The 16,946-nt window shown below is 40.4% G+C and overlaps 2 protein-coding genes across 4 annotated transcripts in view; both read right to left on the reverse strand.

Annotated features, from left to right (window-relative positions):
* XRN1 (5'-3' exoribonuclease 1) overlaps nucleotides 1-14,961 on the reverse strand; it is a 115,929-nt gene extending 100,968 nt beyond the window's left edge. For all 3 annotated transcript variants that reach the window (XM_040234125.1, XM_040234108.1, XM_040234116.1), the window contains exons 1-2: nucleotides 14,725-14,961; nucleotides 1,261-1,493 (exon numbers count right to left, since the gene is read on the reverse strand). In XM_040234125.1, the coding sequence (XP_040090059.1) occupies nucleotides 1,261-1,493; nucleotides 14,725-14,799 (308 nt within the window). In that variant the 5' untranslated portion in view covers nucleotides 14,800-14,961. The remainder of the gene's footprint in view (nucleotides 1-1,260; nucleotides 1,494-14,724) is intronic.
* The window catches only part of ATR (ATR serine/threonine kinase), a 116,872-nt gene continuing 114,024 nt past the window's right edge, over nucleotides 14,099-16,946 (reverse strand). Inside the window, exons 47-48 of the mRNA XM_040234094.1 lie at nucleotides 14,725-16,441; nucleotides 14,099-14,381 (exon numbers count right to left, since the gene is read on the reverse strand). Of these exons, the coding sequence (XP_040090028.1) occupies nucleotides 16,268-16,441 (174 nt within the window). The 3' untranslated portion in view covers nucleotides 14,099-14,381; nucleotides 14,725-16,267. The remainder of the gene's footprint in view (nucleotides 14,382-14,724; nucleotides 16,442-16,946) is intronic.

Consider the following 16,946-nt stretch of genomic DNA (forward strand, 5'->3'; position numbering starts at 1 on the left):
CTGATAGGCTACAGTCCATGGGGTTGCAAAGAGTCGGACATGACTGAGCGACTTCACTTTCACTTTCAATTCTCTTATTATATCCCTTTCTGCTTAGAACAAACTTCTATTACCTGCAACTGAACACTGACTGACACAGTGGGCTTATATAATCCTTTTTCAACACTAGATTTTCTAGCCCAGCAGCTCCCCAAAATTAGTTTAACAATTATCAGGAGAATCTGGTTAAAAAAAAAAAGTTTCTAGGGTACAGTTTTTGGAGATTCAGATTAAAGTAAGTCTTGGGTGGTACTTGAGAATCTAAATTTGAGTAAGAGATGGCCCCTGTCTTCAAAGATTTCATTGTTCCAATATCTCCAGGGTCCTTTCTCTTTTGATATTTAAATCTCTCTAGCTTACCATCCTCTTCCCATTCTCAGGGCTAAACTCCTCCAAAGCACTCTCCCAACCTTCCTTGATCTTTTCCACATTTGACTCAACAGTGCCCTTTCTACTCTATCTACAATTGTGATAAAAGGAAAGGATCCATTATGCTAATAACCTATCAAACTCACTAGACTCAGAGTTTCTTTCCTGTACTTCCAACAATCCTCTAAACTTTACTTCAGCTACTCAAAACAAGGACACAGCATGCTTTCATTGTTATTTAGAAATATCCCACAGGTACAGGATTTTTACTTTAGCATCATCTTTCTGTGTACAACCCTTTTCCAACCTATTACTTCTCTTACTCCCCAAGTTATCCAAAGAGCTGATAATATCTCAAGTGTCCTAACTCAGCTCTCTTCTACTCCACAATCACCTTCCAATTTCATTTGCCTTTCTATCCAGGGAGGACCCATATATAAGCAAAGTCAGAATCAAGCCCAGGGTCAAATTAAATGTCAGCAACATTCTCATTAGCACAATCTCTCATTCACTATGCAGTTCCATAGCTCAGGATGAAATACTACAGGAACTTGACTGTGACCATTTCCGAATTATTAAGTTTTGAGAAGTCTGAAGAATTTGTGACAGAGAACAGAGTAACTTTATCTAACCCAACATATACCCTGAGAAATAACATGTCACTTGAATAATTAATTGTTTACTTGGTAAAATGTGACATTGTAAGTGTGAGATATTCCATTTCTGCAGGGGATTTAAGCAGAAAAGAAACATGAAAAGGAGATGCATTGTGTTAAGCCAAGCCAATTATCTTTAAAATATTACATTTTATTAATCTAAATGGCATTTTAAAACAAATCATAAATGTTTTACCTAAAACGCCTCCCACGCTGTTGGTTCATCTTTGCTCGAGGAGCCACACCATCAACAGCCATGAAGAATACTTTCCTGGGCTTAATAATGCGGAACAACACCTCCAAGTAGTGAAAAATATCAGTGAAGATTTTATCATCTGAAATTCTGAAGTGAACATCATCATCATTAGGATGGGAACATTGATGTATAATTCCATTCATATCCAGGTATAAGTTATCAAATTCAGGAATCTAAAAAACAAAAAAATGACCAAGACCATTATTATAATCAATCACATATGCATAAGCATCTGATAAAAAGCAGGATATAGGGGTTTATTCTGATTATATAAAAACTCAGTAAACCCAGTTGAATAAATAAAGTAAACAAACAGGAGGAATAAGGAAGACAGAGACATATTATGTGGTTACACTATGCACCAAAAGCTTGATCACACTTACTGCCAGGAAATTATTTACTTATTTAAAATATGATAACCTCAGAATACATCAAATAAAGTACTTGATTGATTTGGTACTCAAAATATTAGTCTCCTTTCTTCCATTTGAGATTAATTTCTAAAAGCCTCAATTTTCTCTATAAATGGGTAACATGATACATATTTATATCAAATGGCTCTATGCACATGGTCATTAAAAGGTTTTACAAGTGATTTAAAGCCTTACTGAATATTTGGTTTCACTGAAGTGTGTGTGTGTGTGTGTGTGTGTGTGCATGTGCATGTGTGCATGCTTAGTTGCTTCAGTTGTGTCCAACTCTTTGCAACCTCATGGACTGTAGCCCACCAGGATTCTCTGTTCATTGAATTTTCCAGGGAAGAATACTGGAGTGGGTTGCTATGCCTTCCTCCAGGGGATCTTCCCAACCCAGGGATTGAACCTGCATCTCTTATGTCTCCTGCACTGGCAGGCGGGTTCTTTACCGCTAGCACCACCTGGAAAGCTTTCACTGAAAATAGAATCATTAATTTAGTTATATTAATTTTAAAACCTTAGATTATGCCAAGAAATTTAGGAAATTTTATGAAACTGATTTTTCATACATGGATTAAATAATTTCTAAATTTTGGCTAAGAGGCATCTGCTTTTACAGAAAGGCCTTCATGGTTCTGATTCTGATCTAATTTTCCTCCATTTAAATATTTATGAGCAAGGCTTCCCTCATGGCTCAGACTCAGGTAAATAATATGCCTATAATGCAGGAGACCCAGCTTCCTTCCCTGGGTTGGGAAGATCCCCAGGAGAAGGGAACGGCAACCACTCCAGTATTCTTGCCTGGAGAATTCCATGGACAGAGGAGCCTCGGGCTAGTCTATGGGGTCACAAAAAGTTGGACACGAATGAGCAACTAACACTTCACTTCAAGGCGAACGCTCTGAAACAAATATACAACACAAAAAACTGAAACAGGCACAACTTAATATCTAGAAACAATAAAGGAATGTGAGAGGAGTCTGCCTTATATGCTAACGAAAGAAAGGCATTTTGAATTTTCAAATATAAAAACATTATGGGCTTTCTTAAACTTAAAACTATCTCTGAAACAATTATTCAAATTTTACCACAGGCATAGGTAAACAAAGGGGCTTCCCTGGTAGCTCAGCTGGTAAAGAATTTACCTGGCAATGCGAGAGACCTGGGTTCAATCTCTGGGTTGGGAAGATCTTCTGGAGAAGGGAAAGGCTACCCACTCCAGTATTCTGGCCTGGAGAATTCCATGGACTGTATAGTCCATGGGATCGCAAAGAGTTAGACACTACTGAGTGACTTTCACTTTCACTTCACTTAGGTAACAATATACATTATTAATATTGAGAAAACAGCATGCCTTTGAATTTTAGGGGTAAAGTTTTGGTCTTTGAATCAATGAACACCACAAAAACATATTTATAAAATACCCATTTATATAAGATTGTACTAAGTATTACACAAAAAATAATTTAAATGCTCTTGCTGAGTAACAGGCGCAAATGAAATGACAATTGTGATCGTGAGGTTTTAAATGTACATTCAAGATTTACTGTTTGGGGCTTCCCTGGTGGCTCAGTGGTCAAGAATCCCCTAAACAGTGCAGGGGACACAGGTTCATTCGATCCCTGGTCTGGGAAGATCCCACATGCCTCAGGACGACTAAGCCTGTGCTCCACAGTTATTGAGTCCACATGATGCACTTACTGAAGCCCGTGTGCCTAGATCTCACGCTCCACAACAAGAAAAACTACTGCGGTAAGAAGCCCAAGCACTTCCACTAGAGAGTAGTCCCTGCTCCCTGCAACTGGAGAAGGCCTACCCACAGTCTTCTGGGGTTTTAGAAAAGGCAGCGGAACCAGAGATCAAATTGTCATCATCCAGTGGATCATCGAAAAGGCAAGAGAGTTCCAGAAAAACATCTATTTCTGCTTTATTGACTATGCCAAAGCCTTTGACTGTGTGGATCACAATAAACTGTGGAAAATTCTGAAAGAGATGGGAATACCAGACCATCTGACCTGCCTCTTGAGAAACCTGTATGCAGGTCAGGAAGCAACTGTTTGAACTAGACATGGAACAACAGACTGGTTCCAAATAGGAAAAGGAGTACGTCAAGGCTGTATATTGTCCCCCTGCTTATTTAACTTATATGCAGAGGACATCATGAGAAATGCTGGGCTGGAGGAAGCACAGGCTGGAATCAAGATTGCTGGGAGAAATATCAATACCCTCAGATATGAAGGCAATGGCACCCCACTCCAGTACTCTTGCCTGGAAAATCCCATGGACAGAGGAGCCTGGTGGGCTGCAGTCCATGGGGTCGCTAAGAGTTGGACACGACTAAACGACTTCACTTTCCCTTTTTACTTTCAGGCATTGGAGAAGGAAATGGCAACCCACTCCAGTGTTCTTGCCTGGAGAATCCCAGGGATGGGGGAGCCTGGTGGGCTGCCGTCTATGGGGTCGCACAGAGTCGGACACGACTGAAGTGACTTAGCAGCAGCATGCACATGACACCACCCTTATGGCAGAAAGCGAAGAGGAACTGAAGAACCTCTTGAAGGTGAAAGAGGAGAGTGAAAAAGTTGCCTTAAAGCTCAACACTGGGAAAACTAAAATCATGTCATCTGGTCCCATCACTTTATGGGAAGTAGATGGGGAAACAGTGGAAACAGTGTCAGACTTTATTTTTCTGGGCTCCAAAATCACTGCAGATGGTGACTGCAGCCATGAAATTAAAAGATGCTTACTCCTTGGAAGGAAAGTTATGCCCAACCTAGACAGCATATTGAAAAGCAGAGACTTTGTTAACAAAGGTCCGTCTAGTCAAGGCTATGGTTTTTCCTGTGGTCATGTATGGAGGTGAAAGTTGGACTGTGAAGAAAGCTGAGTGCCGAAGAATTGATGCTTTTGAACTGTGGTGTTGGAGAAGACTCTTGAGAGTCCCTTGGACTGCAAGGAGAGCCAACCAGTCCATCCTGAAGGAGATCAGCCCTGGTTGTTCTTTGGAAGGACTGATGCTAAAGCTGAAACTCCAATACTTTGGCCACCTCATGGGAAGAGTTGACTCATTGGAAAAGACTCTGATGCTGGGAGGGATTGGGGGCAGGAGGAGAAGGGGACGACAGAGGATGAGATGGCTGGATGGCATCACCGACTCGATGGACATGAGTTTGGGTGAACTCCGGGAGTTAGTGATGGATAGGGAGGCCTGGCATGCTGCAATTCATGGGGTCACAAAGAGTTGGACACGACTGGGTGACTGAACTGAACTGAACTGAATGACAGAAAACCTGCCCTAAATGATATTTTAAATTAAAAAATAGTTTAATTGAACCAAATAATTTAGCTGTAGTCCAAGGGGACACAGAAATGTAGTATGTAAGAGATATTCCAAATCAGTGAAAAAAAGGGATGGGGCACCTAGCTAACTACTTGGGAAACAAAACTGTAATTCAACTTATAACAGAATAATGTCAGAAGGATTAGACATTTTAATGTGAGAAATGTAAGTCAGAAAATGATATACAAATATATTGGTAGTTTTCAGGTGGGGAAATTCAGAAATCATAAATCAAACAAATGATGAAGTTGGCTACCTGAAAATGTATTTTAAAAATCTTGCAGGGTTAACAAGAAAGTGTCATAAACAATCTCAACTGAAAAATGACAAAATGCAGGAAGATCTTTGCAAATGAGGACAAAGTCAATACTTCTAATATACAAAAAACAACCCTAAAATATTAAGAAAAACATTATACGTTAAAACCATGGAAAATGCAAAGCAATTCAAAATGGAAGAAACATAAAGTCTAAATCATATGAAAAAATGTTCAACATACCCAAGTTCTAATTAATATGATACATTATTTTTCCCATCAGGTTAGCAAAAGACTAATGTTACCCAGTATAGGTAAGGGTTTGGAGAAATGCGTATTTCATGTTAATAAAAGCAAGAGCTGGCATTTATTAAGCACTTATTAGGTGTCAAACATTGGGTTAAACACATATTCATTCTCTCAATTATGGTAAAAAATCTTAAAAGAAAAGATATTTAGATTTCCCAATTTACATTAGAGGAAAATCACAGAGCCAGAAAAGAGAGGTGGCATTTACATACAACAGTCTGGGATGGTAATATAAACTGGTATAATGAATATGAAAACATATATCAAAATCTGAGGTGTGCAATCTTTGACCCAGGATTTCTACTATTAGAAATTTATTCTGAGAAATAATCAGAAATGTGAAATATGCACAAAGACATAACTACAAAATTATTCACGGCAGTATGTACAGAAAAGATAGAAAATGAAAAAAAAGCCTAATAATAAAGAAAACTGATAATGGTACATTAACACAACCAAGTATTACAAAGCAATTACAAATTATGATATTATTATTCATATTTGGCATGGGATAATGTACAAATTGATTCCCAGGTGGTGCAGTAGTAAAGAATCCCCCTGACAATGAGGGGATCTAAGAGATGTGGGTTTGATCCCTGGGTTGGGAACACCCCATGGAGGAAGGCATGGCAGCCAACTCCAGTATTTTTCCCTGGAGAATCCCATGGACAGAGGAACCTGCTGGGTTATAGTCCATGGGGTTTCAAAGAGTCAGACAAACTGAGCATGCACACACAATGACACAATATATATGGTCAAATGACAAAAGCAGGTTACAAAACAGATGAATTATTCTCCCATGTTTTGAAAATACTTATCTACATGTGTATCTGCATAGAAAAGTTAGAAAGATATAGAAACAAGATGCTGCTGCTGCTAAGTCGCTTCAGTTGTGTCCGACTCTTGTGCGACCCCATAGATGGCAGCCCACCAGGCTCCCCCATCCCTGGGATTCTCCAGGCAAGAACACTGGAGTGGGTTGCCATTTCCTTCTCCAATGCCTGAAAGTGAAAAGTGAAAGGGAAGTCACTCAGCCATGTTCGACTCTTAGCGACCCCATGGACTGCAGCCCACCAGGCTCCTCTGTCCATGGGATTTTCCAGGCAAGAGTACTGGAGTGGGGTGCCATTGCCTTCTCCGAAACAAGATGCTACTGGTGGTTAATCCTGGATGATGAATCTCATTTGTTCTTTTCTTCCCTCTAGACTATATACTGGTCTTCCCTGGGGGCCCAGACTGTAAACAATCAGCCTGCAATTCGGGAGACCTGGGTTTGATCCCTGGGTTGGGAAGATCCCCTGGAGAAGGCAACGGCTACCCACTCCAGTATTCTGGCCTGGAGAATTCCATGGACAGAGAAGCCTGGCAGGCCACAGTCCATGGGGTCGCAAAAAGTAGAACACAACTGAGCAACTTTGAGTGACTGACTGAGACTATATGATACCTTTCACATTTTTCTGCACTATATGAACTTTTATATAATGAGTACCTTTATAAACTGAAAAAAATGTTAATTTTCCTTTAAAAAAATTTCTTTTAATTCCCTTAGGTTTCAGATTATTAAGAAAGATACAGAATGATAATCATAGGCCAATGTGGTGAAGAAAATGATCACACACAGAAGAATCCTGCTCTTTTACTAAGACACAATACTGAGTTCTTACATCTGCAAGTTAGAAAGTATCTTATACTTTCCCCTCTCCTTCTACTCTATATCTAATTAGCCATAAAGATTTCTTTTTGTTTTTAACATCTTAAATGTTCCCAGAATATCACCTTCTTACCCATGCTCACTGTCTTAGGCAACCCCATCTTTTTCTCCATCCCCAGATTTCCAATCTTACCTCAAACCTTCAGTTTTCCATCTGTAGTACCTGTTTCTAGTTTTCACACTACAGTTCAGCCACTTTTCTAAAGCATAATCTGATCATGTGGCTGCCTTTTCAAACTTATACTACAAATTCTTAATGCCATAAAATGCCCTATATGATTTGGCTGTTATCTTTCCCACCAGTTGCCATATTCCTTCCTGTTTACACATATATCCTACAAACTAAAGGAAGTAAATTATTCAGTTCAGCTCAGTCGCTCAGTCGTGTCCGACTCTTTGCAACCCCAAGGACTGCAGTACTCCAGGCTTCCCTGTCCATCATCAAATCTCGGAGCTTGCTCGAACTTATGTCCATCAAGTCATTGATGCCATTCAACCATCTCATCCTCTATCGTCCCCTTCTCCTCCCGCCTTCAATCTTTCCCAGCATCACAGTCTTTACAAAGGAGTCAGTTCTTTGCATGAGGTGGCCAAAGTATTGGAGTTTCAGCTTCAGCATCAGTCTTCCAATGAATATTCAGGATTCATTTCCTTTAGGATTGACTGGTTTGATCTCCTTGCAGTGCAAGGGACTCTCAAGAGTCTTCTCCAACAACACAGTTCAAAAGCATCAATTCTTCAGTGCTCAGCTTTATTTAAGGTCCAACTCTCACATCCATACATGACTAATGGAGTGTCTAGCTAGTACATCTAGCTTTGACTAGATGGACATTTGTTGGCGAAGTAATGGCTTTGCTATTTAATATGCCATCTAGGTTGGTTATAGCTTTTCTTCTGAAGAGGAAGTGTCTTCTAATTTCATGGATGCAGCCACCATCTGCAGTGATTTTGGAGTCCAAAAAAGTAGGCTCTCAACGTTTCCACTGTTTCCCCATCTACTTGCAATGAAGTGATGGGACCAGATGCCGTGATCTTAGTTTTCTGAATGTTGAGTTTTAAGCCAGCTTTTTCAGTCTCCTCTTTCACTTTCATCAAGATGCTTTTTAGCACCTCTTCTCTCTCTGCCATAGGGTGGTGTCATGTGTTTCTCAGGTTATTGATATTTCTCTGGGCAATCTTGATTCCAACTCGTGCTTCATCCAGTCCAGCATTTCTCATGATGTAATCTGTATATAAGTTAAATAAGCAGGGTGACAATATACAGCCTTGAAGGACTCCTTTTCCACTTTGGAACCAGTCTGTTGGTCCATGTCCATTTCTAACTGTTGCTTCTTGACTTGCATACAGATTTCTCAGGAGGCAGGTCAGGTGGTCTAGTATTCCCATCTCTTTCAGAATTTCCCACAGTTTGTTGTGATCCACACAGTAAAAGGCTTTGGCATAGTCAATAAAACAAAAGTAAATGTTTCTCTGGAACTCTCTCGCTTTTTCGATGATCGAACAGATGTTGGCAATTGGATCTCTGGTTCCTCTGCCTCTTCTAAATCCAGCATTAACATCTGAAAGTTCTTGGATCACATGCTGTTGAAGTCTGGCTTGGGGAATTTTGAGCATTACTTTACTAGCGTGTGAGATGAGTGCAACTGTGCGGTAGTTTGAGCATTCTTTGGCACTGCCTTTCTTCAGGATTGGAATGAAAACTGACCTTTTCCAGTCCTGTGGCCACTGCTGAGTTTTCCAAATTTGCTGGCATATTGAGTGCAGCACTTTCACAGCATCATCTTCCAGGATTTGGAATAGCTCAACTCGAATTCCACCACCTCCACTAGCTTTGTTTGTAATGATGCTTCCTAAGGCCCACTTGACTTCATATTCCAGGATGTCTGGCTCGAGGTGAGTGATCACACCATCGTGATCATCTGGGTCATGAAGATCTTTTTTGTACAATTCTTCTGTGTATTCTTGCCACCTGTTCTTAATATCTTCTGCTTTTGTTAGGGCCAGACCATTTCTGTCCTTTATCGAGCCCATCTGTGCATGAAATGTTCCCTTGGTATCTCTAATTTTCTTGAACAGATCTCTAGTCTTTCCCATTCTATTGTTTTCCTCTATTTCTTTGCACTGATCATTGAGGAAGGCTTTCTTATCTCTCCTTGCTATTCGTTGGAACTCTGCATTCAAATGGGTATATCTCCTTTTCTCCTTTGTTTTTTGCTTCGCTTCTTTACACAGCTGTTTGTAAGGCCTTCTCAGAGAGCCATTTTGCTTTTTTGCATTTCTTTTTCTTTCTCCTGTACAATGTCACTAACCTCCTTCGATAGTAAGGAGTGGTGGGTGGCAGCCACATGATGCTGGAGCAGTGAGCAGCCGAGAGGAGTTACGCCATGTCCAAGATCAGGAGCGGGGGCTGTGAGGAGATACCCCACGTCCAGGGTCAGAGAAACCCCAGTAAGACGGTAGGCGCTGAGTGAAGACATCAGACGGCAGACAGACAGAAACCACAATCACAGAAAACTAACCAATCCAATCACATGAACCACAGCCTTGTCTAACTCAATGAAACTATGAGCCATGCCGCATAGGGCCACCCAAGACAGACGGGTCATGGTGGAGAGTTCTGACAAAATGTGGTCCCCTGGAGAAGGGAATGGCAAACCACTTCAGTATTCTTGCCTTGAGAACCCCATGAACAGCATGAAAAGCCAAAAAGATAGGACACTGAAAGATGAACTCTCCAGGTCGGTAGGTGCCCAACATGCTACTGGAAATCATAGGAGGAATAACTCCAGAAAGAAAGAAGAGACAGAGCCAAAGCAAAAACAACACCCAGTTGTGGACTGGGGATGGAAGCAAGGTCCGATGCTGTAAAGAGCAATATTGCATGGGAACCTGGAATGTTAGGTCCATGAATCAAGGCAAATTGGAAGTGGTCAAACAAGAGATGGCAAGAGTGAACTTTGACATTTTAGGAATCAGTGAACTAAGATGGACTGGAATGGGTGAATTTAACTCAGATGACCATCATATCTATTACTGTGGGCAAGAATCCCTTAGAAGAAATGGAGTAGCCCTCATAGTCAACAAGAGTCCAAAATGCAGTACTTGGATGCGATCTCAAAAACGACAGAATGATCTCTGTTCGTTTCCAAGGCAAACCATTGAACACCACAGTAATCCAAGTCTATGCCCCGACCAGTAATGCTGAAGAAGCTGAAGTTGAATGGTTCTATGAAGACCTACAAGACCTTTTAGAACTAACAACCAAGAAAGATGTCGGAAGTTAAGAAACACCTGGAGTAACAGGCATATTTGGCCTTGGAATACAGAATGAAGCAGGGCAAACACTCATAGAGTTCTGCCAAGAGAACGCACTGGTTATAAAAAACATCCTCTTCCAACAACATAAGAGATGACTCTACACATGGACATCACCAGATGGTCAACACCAAAATCAGACTGATTATATTCTTTGCAGCCAAAGATGAAAAGCTCTATACAGTCAGCAAAAACAAGACCAGGAGCTGACTGTGGCTCAGATCATGAACTCCTTATTGCCAAATTCAGACTTAAATTGAACAAAGTAGGGAAAACCACTAGACCATTCAGGTATGACCTAAATCAAATCCCTTACGATAATACAGTGTAAATGGGAAATAGATTTAAGGAACTAGATCTGATAGAGTGCCTGATGAACTATACTTGATCAGCTTATACTTAAAAGTGAGTATAGTATCCTTATGTTACTCCATAAAGCACTACTGTGAAAAACTGTGATGGGAACCTAATTTCCTTTCCTTTAAAAGTCATGTTTCTTTTTTCTAGGTGACAAAGCTTTTTTCTCTTTTTCTTTTTAAAGTCCATGAATTATACTAGAACATACTAGAGCATGTCTTGATGTCAATATTCTTGGGTACATGGTATATTCTTTCAACATGGTTTCAATTTGTTTTCTAACTTCAGGAAAGTTTTAATTATAGTTTTCATATTTTTCTATTATTTTGCTTTGATTTCCTTTTTCAAGAATGCCTATTGTGTTCTTTGACTATATTTATCATTACTTTCACTCAAATCTTTTTTATCTTTTAAAATTTTCATTTATTTCTACCTTCTATCCTTTTTCTTATGGTTAATTTGCTTTTGCCTTGCTACTAGGCTTCATTTCTGACATGATTTTTTCATTTACATCTAATTTTCTCTAATAAGGTTCTGTCACTTTATTCCTGAATTTTTGTAATTGATTATATGTTGTTTTTCATGCCTTGTATCATTTTCTTAGTGCCTTTTTAGCTCATTCTGAAATAGGTTATAATTTTGATCTGTTTTGTGCACATGTCTTTATTGCAAGCTTTTATTGTCTGTGTGTGTGTGTGTGTGTGTGTGCGCGCATGCTAAGTTGCTTCAGTTGTCTCTGACTCTTAGCGACCCTAAGGACTGTAGCCCTCCAGGCTCCTCTGTCCATGGGATTCTCCAGGTAAGAATATCGGAGTGGGTTGTCACGTCCGCCTCCATGGGATTTTCCCAACCCAGTGATCGAACCTGGTCTCTAATGTCTCCACTGGCAGACAGGTTCTTCATCACTAGGGCCACCAGGGTTATTGTCTGTACAAATGTTATTTTGTTCCCCTTTCCCCCGTAACTTTGCATACTATACACCCTTGACATTTTTCTATTGTTCATTTTTATGTAAATTTAATTTTTCCTGAACTTTTGGAAGAACGATGCATTTAGGAAAACTTTAAAGCTTCCTCTTCTGCTACTTTGGGATAGTATTAAAAATATGGTGGGTTGCTTGGTTTGTTTTCTAAGATTTCTTGACTCTGTAATTCTTCCCCACTTTTATCTTCACTTTCTTCTCTTATCTCTCTCGTCCCTTTCCCGATAAAATTTTATTTCACTCCTGGCAGTTTTTCTTTAGGGTAGGCTGTGCCTTAGAATGGTGCCTTGGCAAGTCAGTTTTGAAGGTTCACAGGAGTTAGTCTGCTCTTGCCCTTTAAAACCCTTCAGTTACAGCTACTGCTACTAATAGGCTTGGAGAGTGTTAGTAAATATCCTGAAGTTCTATTCTCAGGTTCATCAGATGTTGCCCCATTTTTTTCTTTTTCCTCTTGCAGAGATGCCAATATCAACAGGGTCTAGAGGTTATTGGTAGTCTGTCCCCACCTATTTTATCTTGGAATTCGTGTCCCACGGTTTTCTTGCAATTGTTTTATCAATTTAAAATTTGCAACCTAGTATCTGTTTCTGTTTTTAAATAAGTTTTCAGAGAAACCAAAAACTATGCCCTGTCATTACTACCATCATTTTACTAGAACCCACTCCTCCATCCAATCCCTTCCCCCAAGGACTAGCTTTTGAACTACTGTGACTTACTTAGTACATCTTTTAAGTACTGCTTGAGAGAGTAGCTGGTGATTGCTTTTTGAAAGACATCACTTTGATGAACAAAGTTTTAAACCTATTATTAGTGATTCATGTCATAAAATTGCCTGAGAGCCACTATTTTTGTTCAGCAAGAAAATTTCTCAAGATGGAGAAAATCCAAGATCCTTACATCAAACCAAATTCTTTGCCAAAGAGTAGGGAGGTAAAACTAATACTGAACAGATTGTGTATTATCAAGTTAGTATGAATGTCTTAATTTAGAGAGAAAGAGACTAATACATGGCAGGTACTCAAATGTTTGTTGAGTGAAGGATCCAGGAAAAACCTAAGTTAGCTGTCACTATTTTCATCCTCTTCTCTGAAAGAAATGTTTTCCTGTCTAACTCAAACTACGTTTCAGATAAATTAAAGACAAACTACCATTCTGCAAGTTTTGGTAAGCTTTTCCTCATATACCAAATCTGATAGGACTCCGACAACAAAGAATACCTCCGGGGAGTTTAACCCTACCTTCCCACTTTTAGTATTTTTTAAAAAGAATAAACCATAATTTAAGAGACAGCATGATGGTGTTCCGGAGAAGGCAATGGCACCCCACTCCAGTACTTTTGCCTGGAAAATCCCATGGACGGAGGAGCCTGGTAGGCTGCATTCCATGGGGTCGCTAACAGTCGGACACGACTCAGGGACTTCACTTTCACTTTTCATTTTCATGCATTGAAGGAAGTGGCAACCCACTCCAGTGTTCTTGCCTGGAGAATCCCAGGGATGGGGGAGCCTGGTGGGCTGCCGTCTATGGGGTCGCACAGAGTCGGACACGACTGAAGTGACTTAGCAGCAGCAACAGCAGCAGCATGATGGTGTTCACTGGATTATTTCCCCTTATATTAAACAATGCTATCATCACAACTAAGTCAATTAGCTATACAAATTTTAAAAATAATTTTTCCCTTGTAAAATATAAAATGGACAAGAGATCTACCAAAACCATTAAATAAACACAAGCAACAAACACTAGCCCCCAATTCTAGTTTATCTAATATACTGTTGTCGTTCAGTTGCTAAGTCGTGTCGGAATCTCTGCCCGTCTACTGCAGCACGCCAGGCTTTCCTGTCCTTCACTATCTCCCGGAGTTTGCTGGCTTACTATTTTTTGCCACAGTTCCAATACATGAACTACATTTTTGAAGCGTGCACATAAACTCTGCCCTGGGGTCATTATATACCGAATATGACGATTACAAGTATTATTGCTCTTACAATCGTTCCTCTCTCCGTTCTCCCCCCTTCTCTCCTCCCTCTCCCCCCACCTCTTTCTCTAACACACATACACGCACAATGAAGCCTTCAAATAGGTGCCCTGGTCCCGTCCAAATATATTTTTATTTCTTTCGGACGGGGGATTGGTACGGTTCTTGGGGTAATAGAAAAAAAATGTACAGGAAGGCATCACAAATATGAACCATCAGCCACGTCAGAAAGTCTAGGCGTTGGGGGTGGGGCGGGATGCAGCTCGAGATAAGGGAAAGTAAACAGGGGTATTCAACCGCCGAGGCCGGTAGTAATGTTCGTAGGTGGGTCTGCTGCAGGCTCTGGGTGAGGACCCGGGGGAGGCCCTAGGAGAACATCCACTCCGCTTCGAAACCTCTAGAAAGAAAAACGAAACATGCAACTTCCTGGGAAGGAAGGGGAAGCACTCCCGAGGGCGTTGCTCCCCCGGACTTGATGTCGGAGTCACGCAGGCCCTGCCCCGGCAGGAGCTGTCAGGACCGCCGCATCCCCGCGGCTCTGCCCACAGGAGGGCGACCTGCGCGTTCGCTCCCACTCAGATCACCAGGGTGTCCTCAAATGTCCCGCTCCCCTCCCTTCTCCGCTCAGCCAGCTGACGACGAGCAGCAGGAGGCGGCTGGGAGCCCAGGTGCTAGGGTGGAGAGGGCCGCCGAGCCCCGGGTCCTCCGCCTTCTCCGCCGCTGCCCCCGTGCTCACCCACCTGATGCTCCTTCACCACTTCGCTGAGGCAGGGATATCGCTCCGAGATCCATCGGTAAAACTTGGGGACTCCCATTTCGGCCGTCAATATTAACTCCAGTCAGGGCCAAACCGAAACCAAACGCCCCGCCGGGGCCTACGCAGCCGCCTCCGGCCGTCGCTCCGCGGATGACAACACACCGCCCGCCCGACCATAGAGAGCGGCCGCCGGGCCTAGAGCGGCCGGCTCCGAGGCCGCATCCCTGGGGCGGGGCTCTAGTCCCTGCCGAAAGGCCCGCCGCCGAGCTTCCTGGTGGGTTACACGGAAGAAACCCAAGGCGTGTTTGAACGCGCGTGTGAAATTCAGTTTTGAAAATGTCAGTTGATGGAGCCGTGCTCTATCAGTGGATTTGGAAGTGGTGTGGAAACCCCATGAGACGACTGTAAGAATCCTGGCTCTTTCTGTCTCCTGGGATTACAAATCTCAGTGGTTTTCAACACGAATTTGTAAAGGTCTGATGATTTATTTGGTTTACTTTGTGAGCGGAAATTTTTCGAGGTTACGACAGTTAACTTTCAAAACTTTCTTTTTCCAAATTATTTGCTTAAAATAATTTCCTAACACCTCTCCATCCAGCTTACTCTACAACTGTTTACATTATGACTTTCCTTGAATAGGAAAGTATATGTTTAATTTTCACATTTATACCTCTTGGGTTACTCCCATCACACTTAAACTGTACAAAAGTCAGAATTCTGTAAGGTGAACTTAAGTGAAATTACCTGTTATAAAAAGTTTTCCATTTATTTGCATATAATCTCAATGCTTTGTAATTTCTATCAATTATTTTAAATCTTCTGTAATAAAACATACCCTCAAATTTATTATTAAAATTGTTTGGATTTTAAAACCTCATGAAATGTTACTGCTTTCCCCCCAAACTACAGGATTCTGCATTCTGGTGTACTTTTAGTATGGTAGTATCTTTAAAATTACAGAATGTTTATATAGTTTTCATATTCATGCTAATTGGCTAACTTTTCTCTCCCTATCATATTTTCAACCATACCAAAAAAAAAGGGAGTTTTACCAAGTGAACTTAATAATGTGCTGTTTATGTTTTACATCTCTCTTAGTAGACAATTCCCAGATGGCAGGGTAACTATTGTTAGCTTTGTGCACAAATATAGCACAGTGTTAACATTAAGAGTATTTATTCAATATAATTTTTTGTTCAAATGAATCCTTATGCTAGCACTTATAATCAGTGAAAATTGTGAAATGAAATTAGCCTGGCTTGTTTTTTGCAAATATCTTTTTAGAGCATTAAAAACATACAATATTCCATTTCTCCAGTTATAATACACAGTGTATATTAAGAAAACAGTTTATTTCATAATAACATATATTATTTTAAATATTATTAACAATCAGGGAGAAATACCAGTTACTCTGAGAATATAAACATATGTTGTACTTTGGAACTGAATAGATACAACCACAGATTAATGCACCAAATGCATTAAATTTAGATTATTAACATATTCTTTAAAGTAATTCCATTTTACATATATGGGGTCCAACCAAGGTACATCTGGCATAGCAAGTTTTCATCAGTAGCTTCTTGTATAAGGTAATGCACGTGTCCTTCGATAGATAATGGCAGCCCTGTCACTCTGTTTCGGGTCTTGATTACACCTTGCAGTCGCTGCTCGATGTCAAGAACATGAGTCTTGGCCTAAAAAGAAATGGAAGATCGTAAGAACTAAGGTCCCAATGACATGTGGATGTATGTTTATAAACTGGAATTACTGACTTTCTGTTATTTAACAAATATTAATGCCATTTTACAGACGCTTACCCCTTTTGTAAGAGCAAATACAGACAAGAGAGAGAAGATACAAATATAACTTGAGATACTGATCTTAAAACTTGCAATGTTGACTTAACATCAACTGCATGGAAGTTTTTCAGGACTAATTGAAATAGCAAGAATCTCTTCCATATTAGAAGTCAAGAAAAATAATTTTTAAAAAATCTACCCTAAAAGTGTTTATGATATAAACATTTGAATATTAATATTCCAGAAATAGCAATAATACTCTGATGCCTAATATTTTCCATTAGTATATGCAAATGGGAGTTCTACATGAGACCTAGAATCCTACACATTTCTCTCAACCAAGATAGCATATCAGAATGCAAAAGTGAGAATGATATTATTAGAATAACAATCCTCAACC

Source organism: Oryx dammah, unplaced genomic scaffold (assembly GCF_014754425.2).
Source record: "Oryx dammah isolate SB20612 unplaced genomic scaffold, SCBI_Odam_1.1 HiC_scaffold_2, whole genome shotgun sequence".
In the NCBI taxonomy this organism is placed as follows: Eukaryota; Metazoa; Chordata; class Mammalia; order Artiodactyla; family Bovidae; genus Oryx; species Oryx dammah.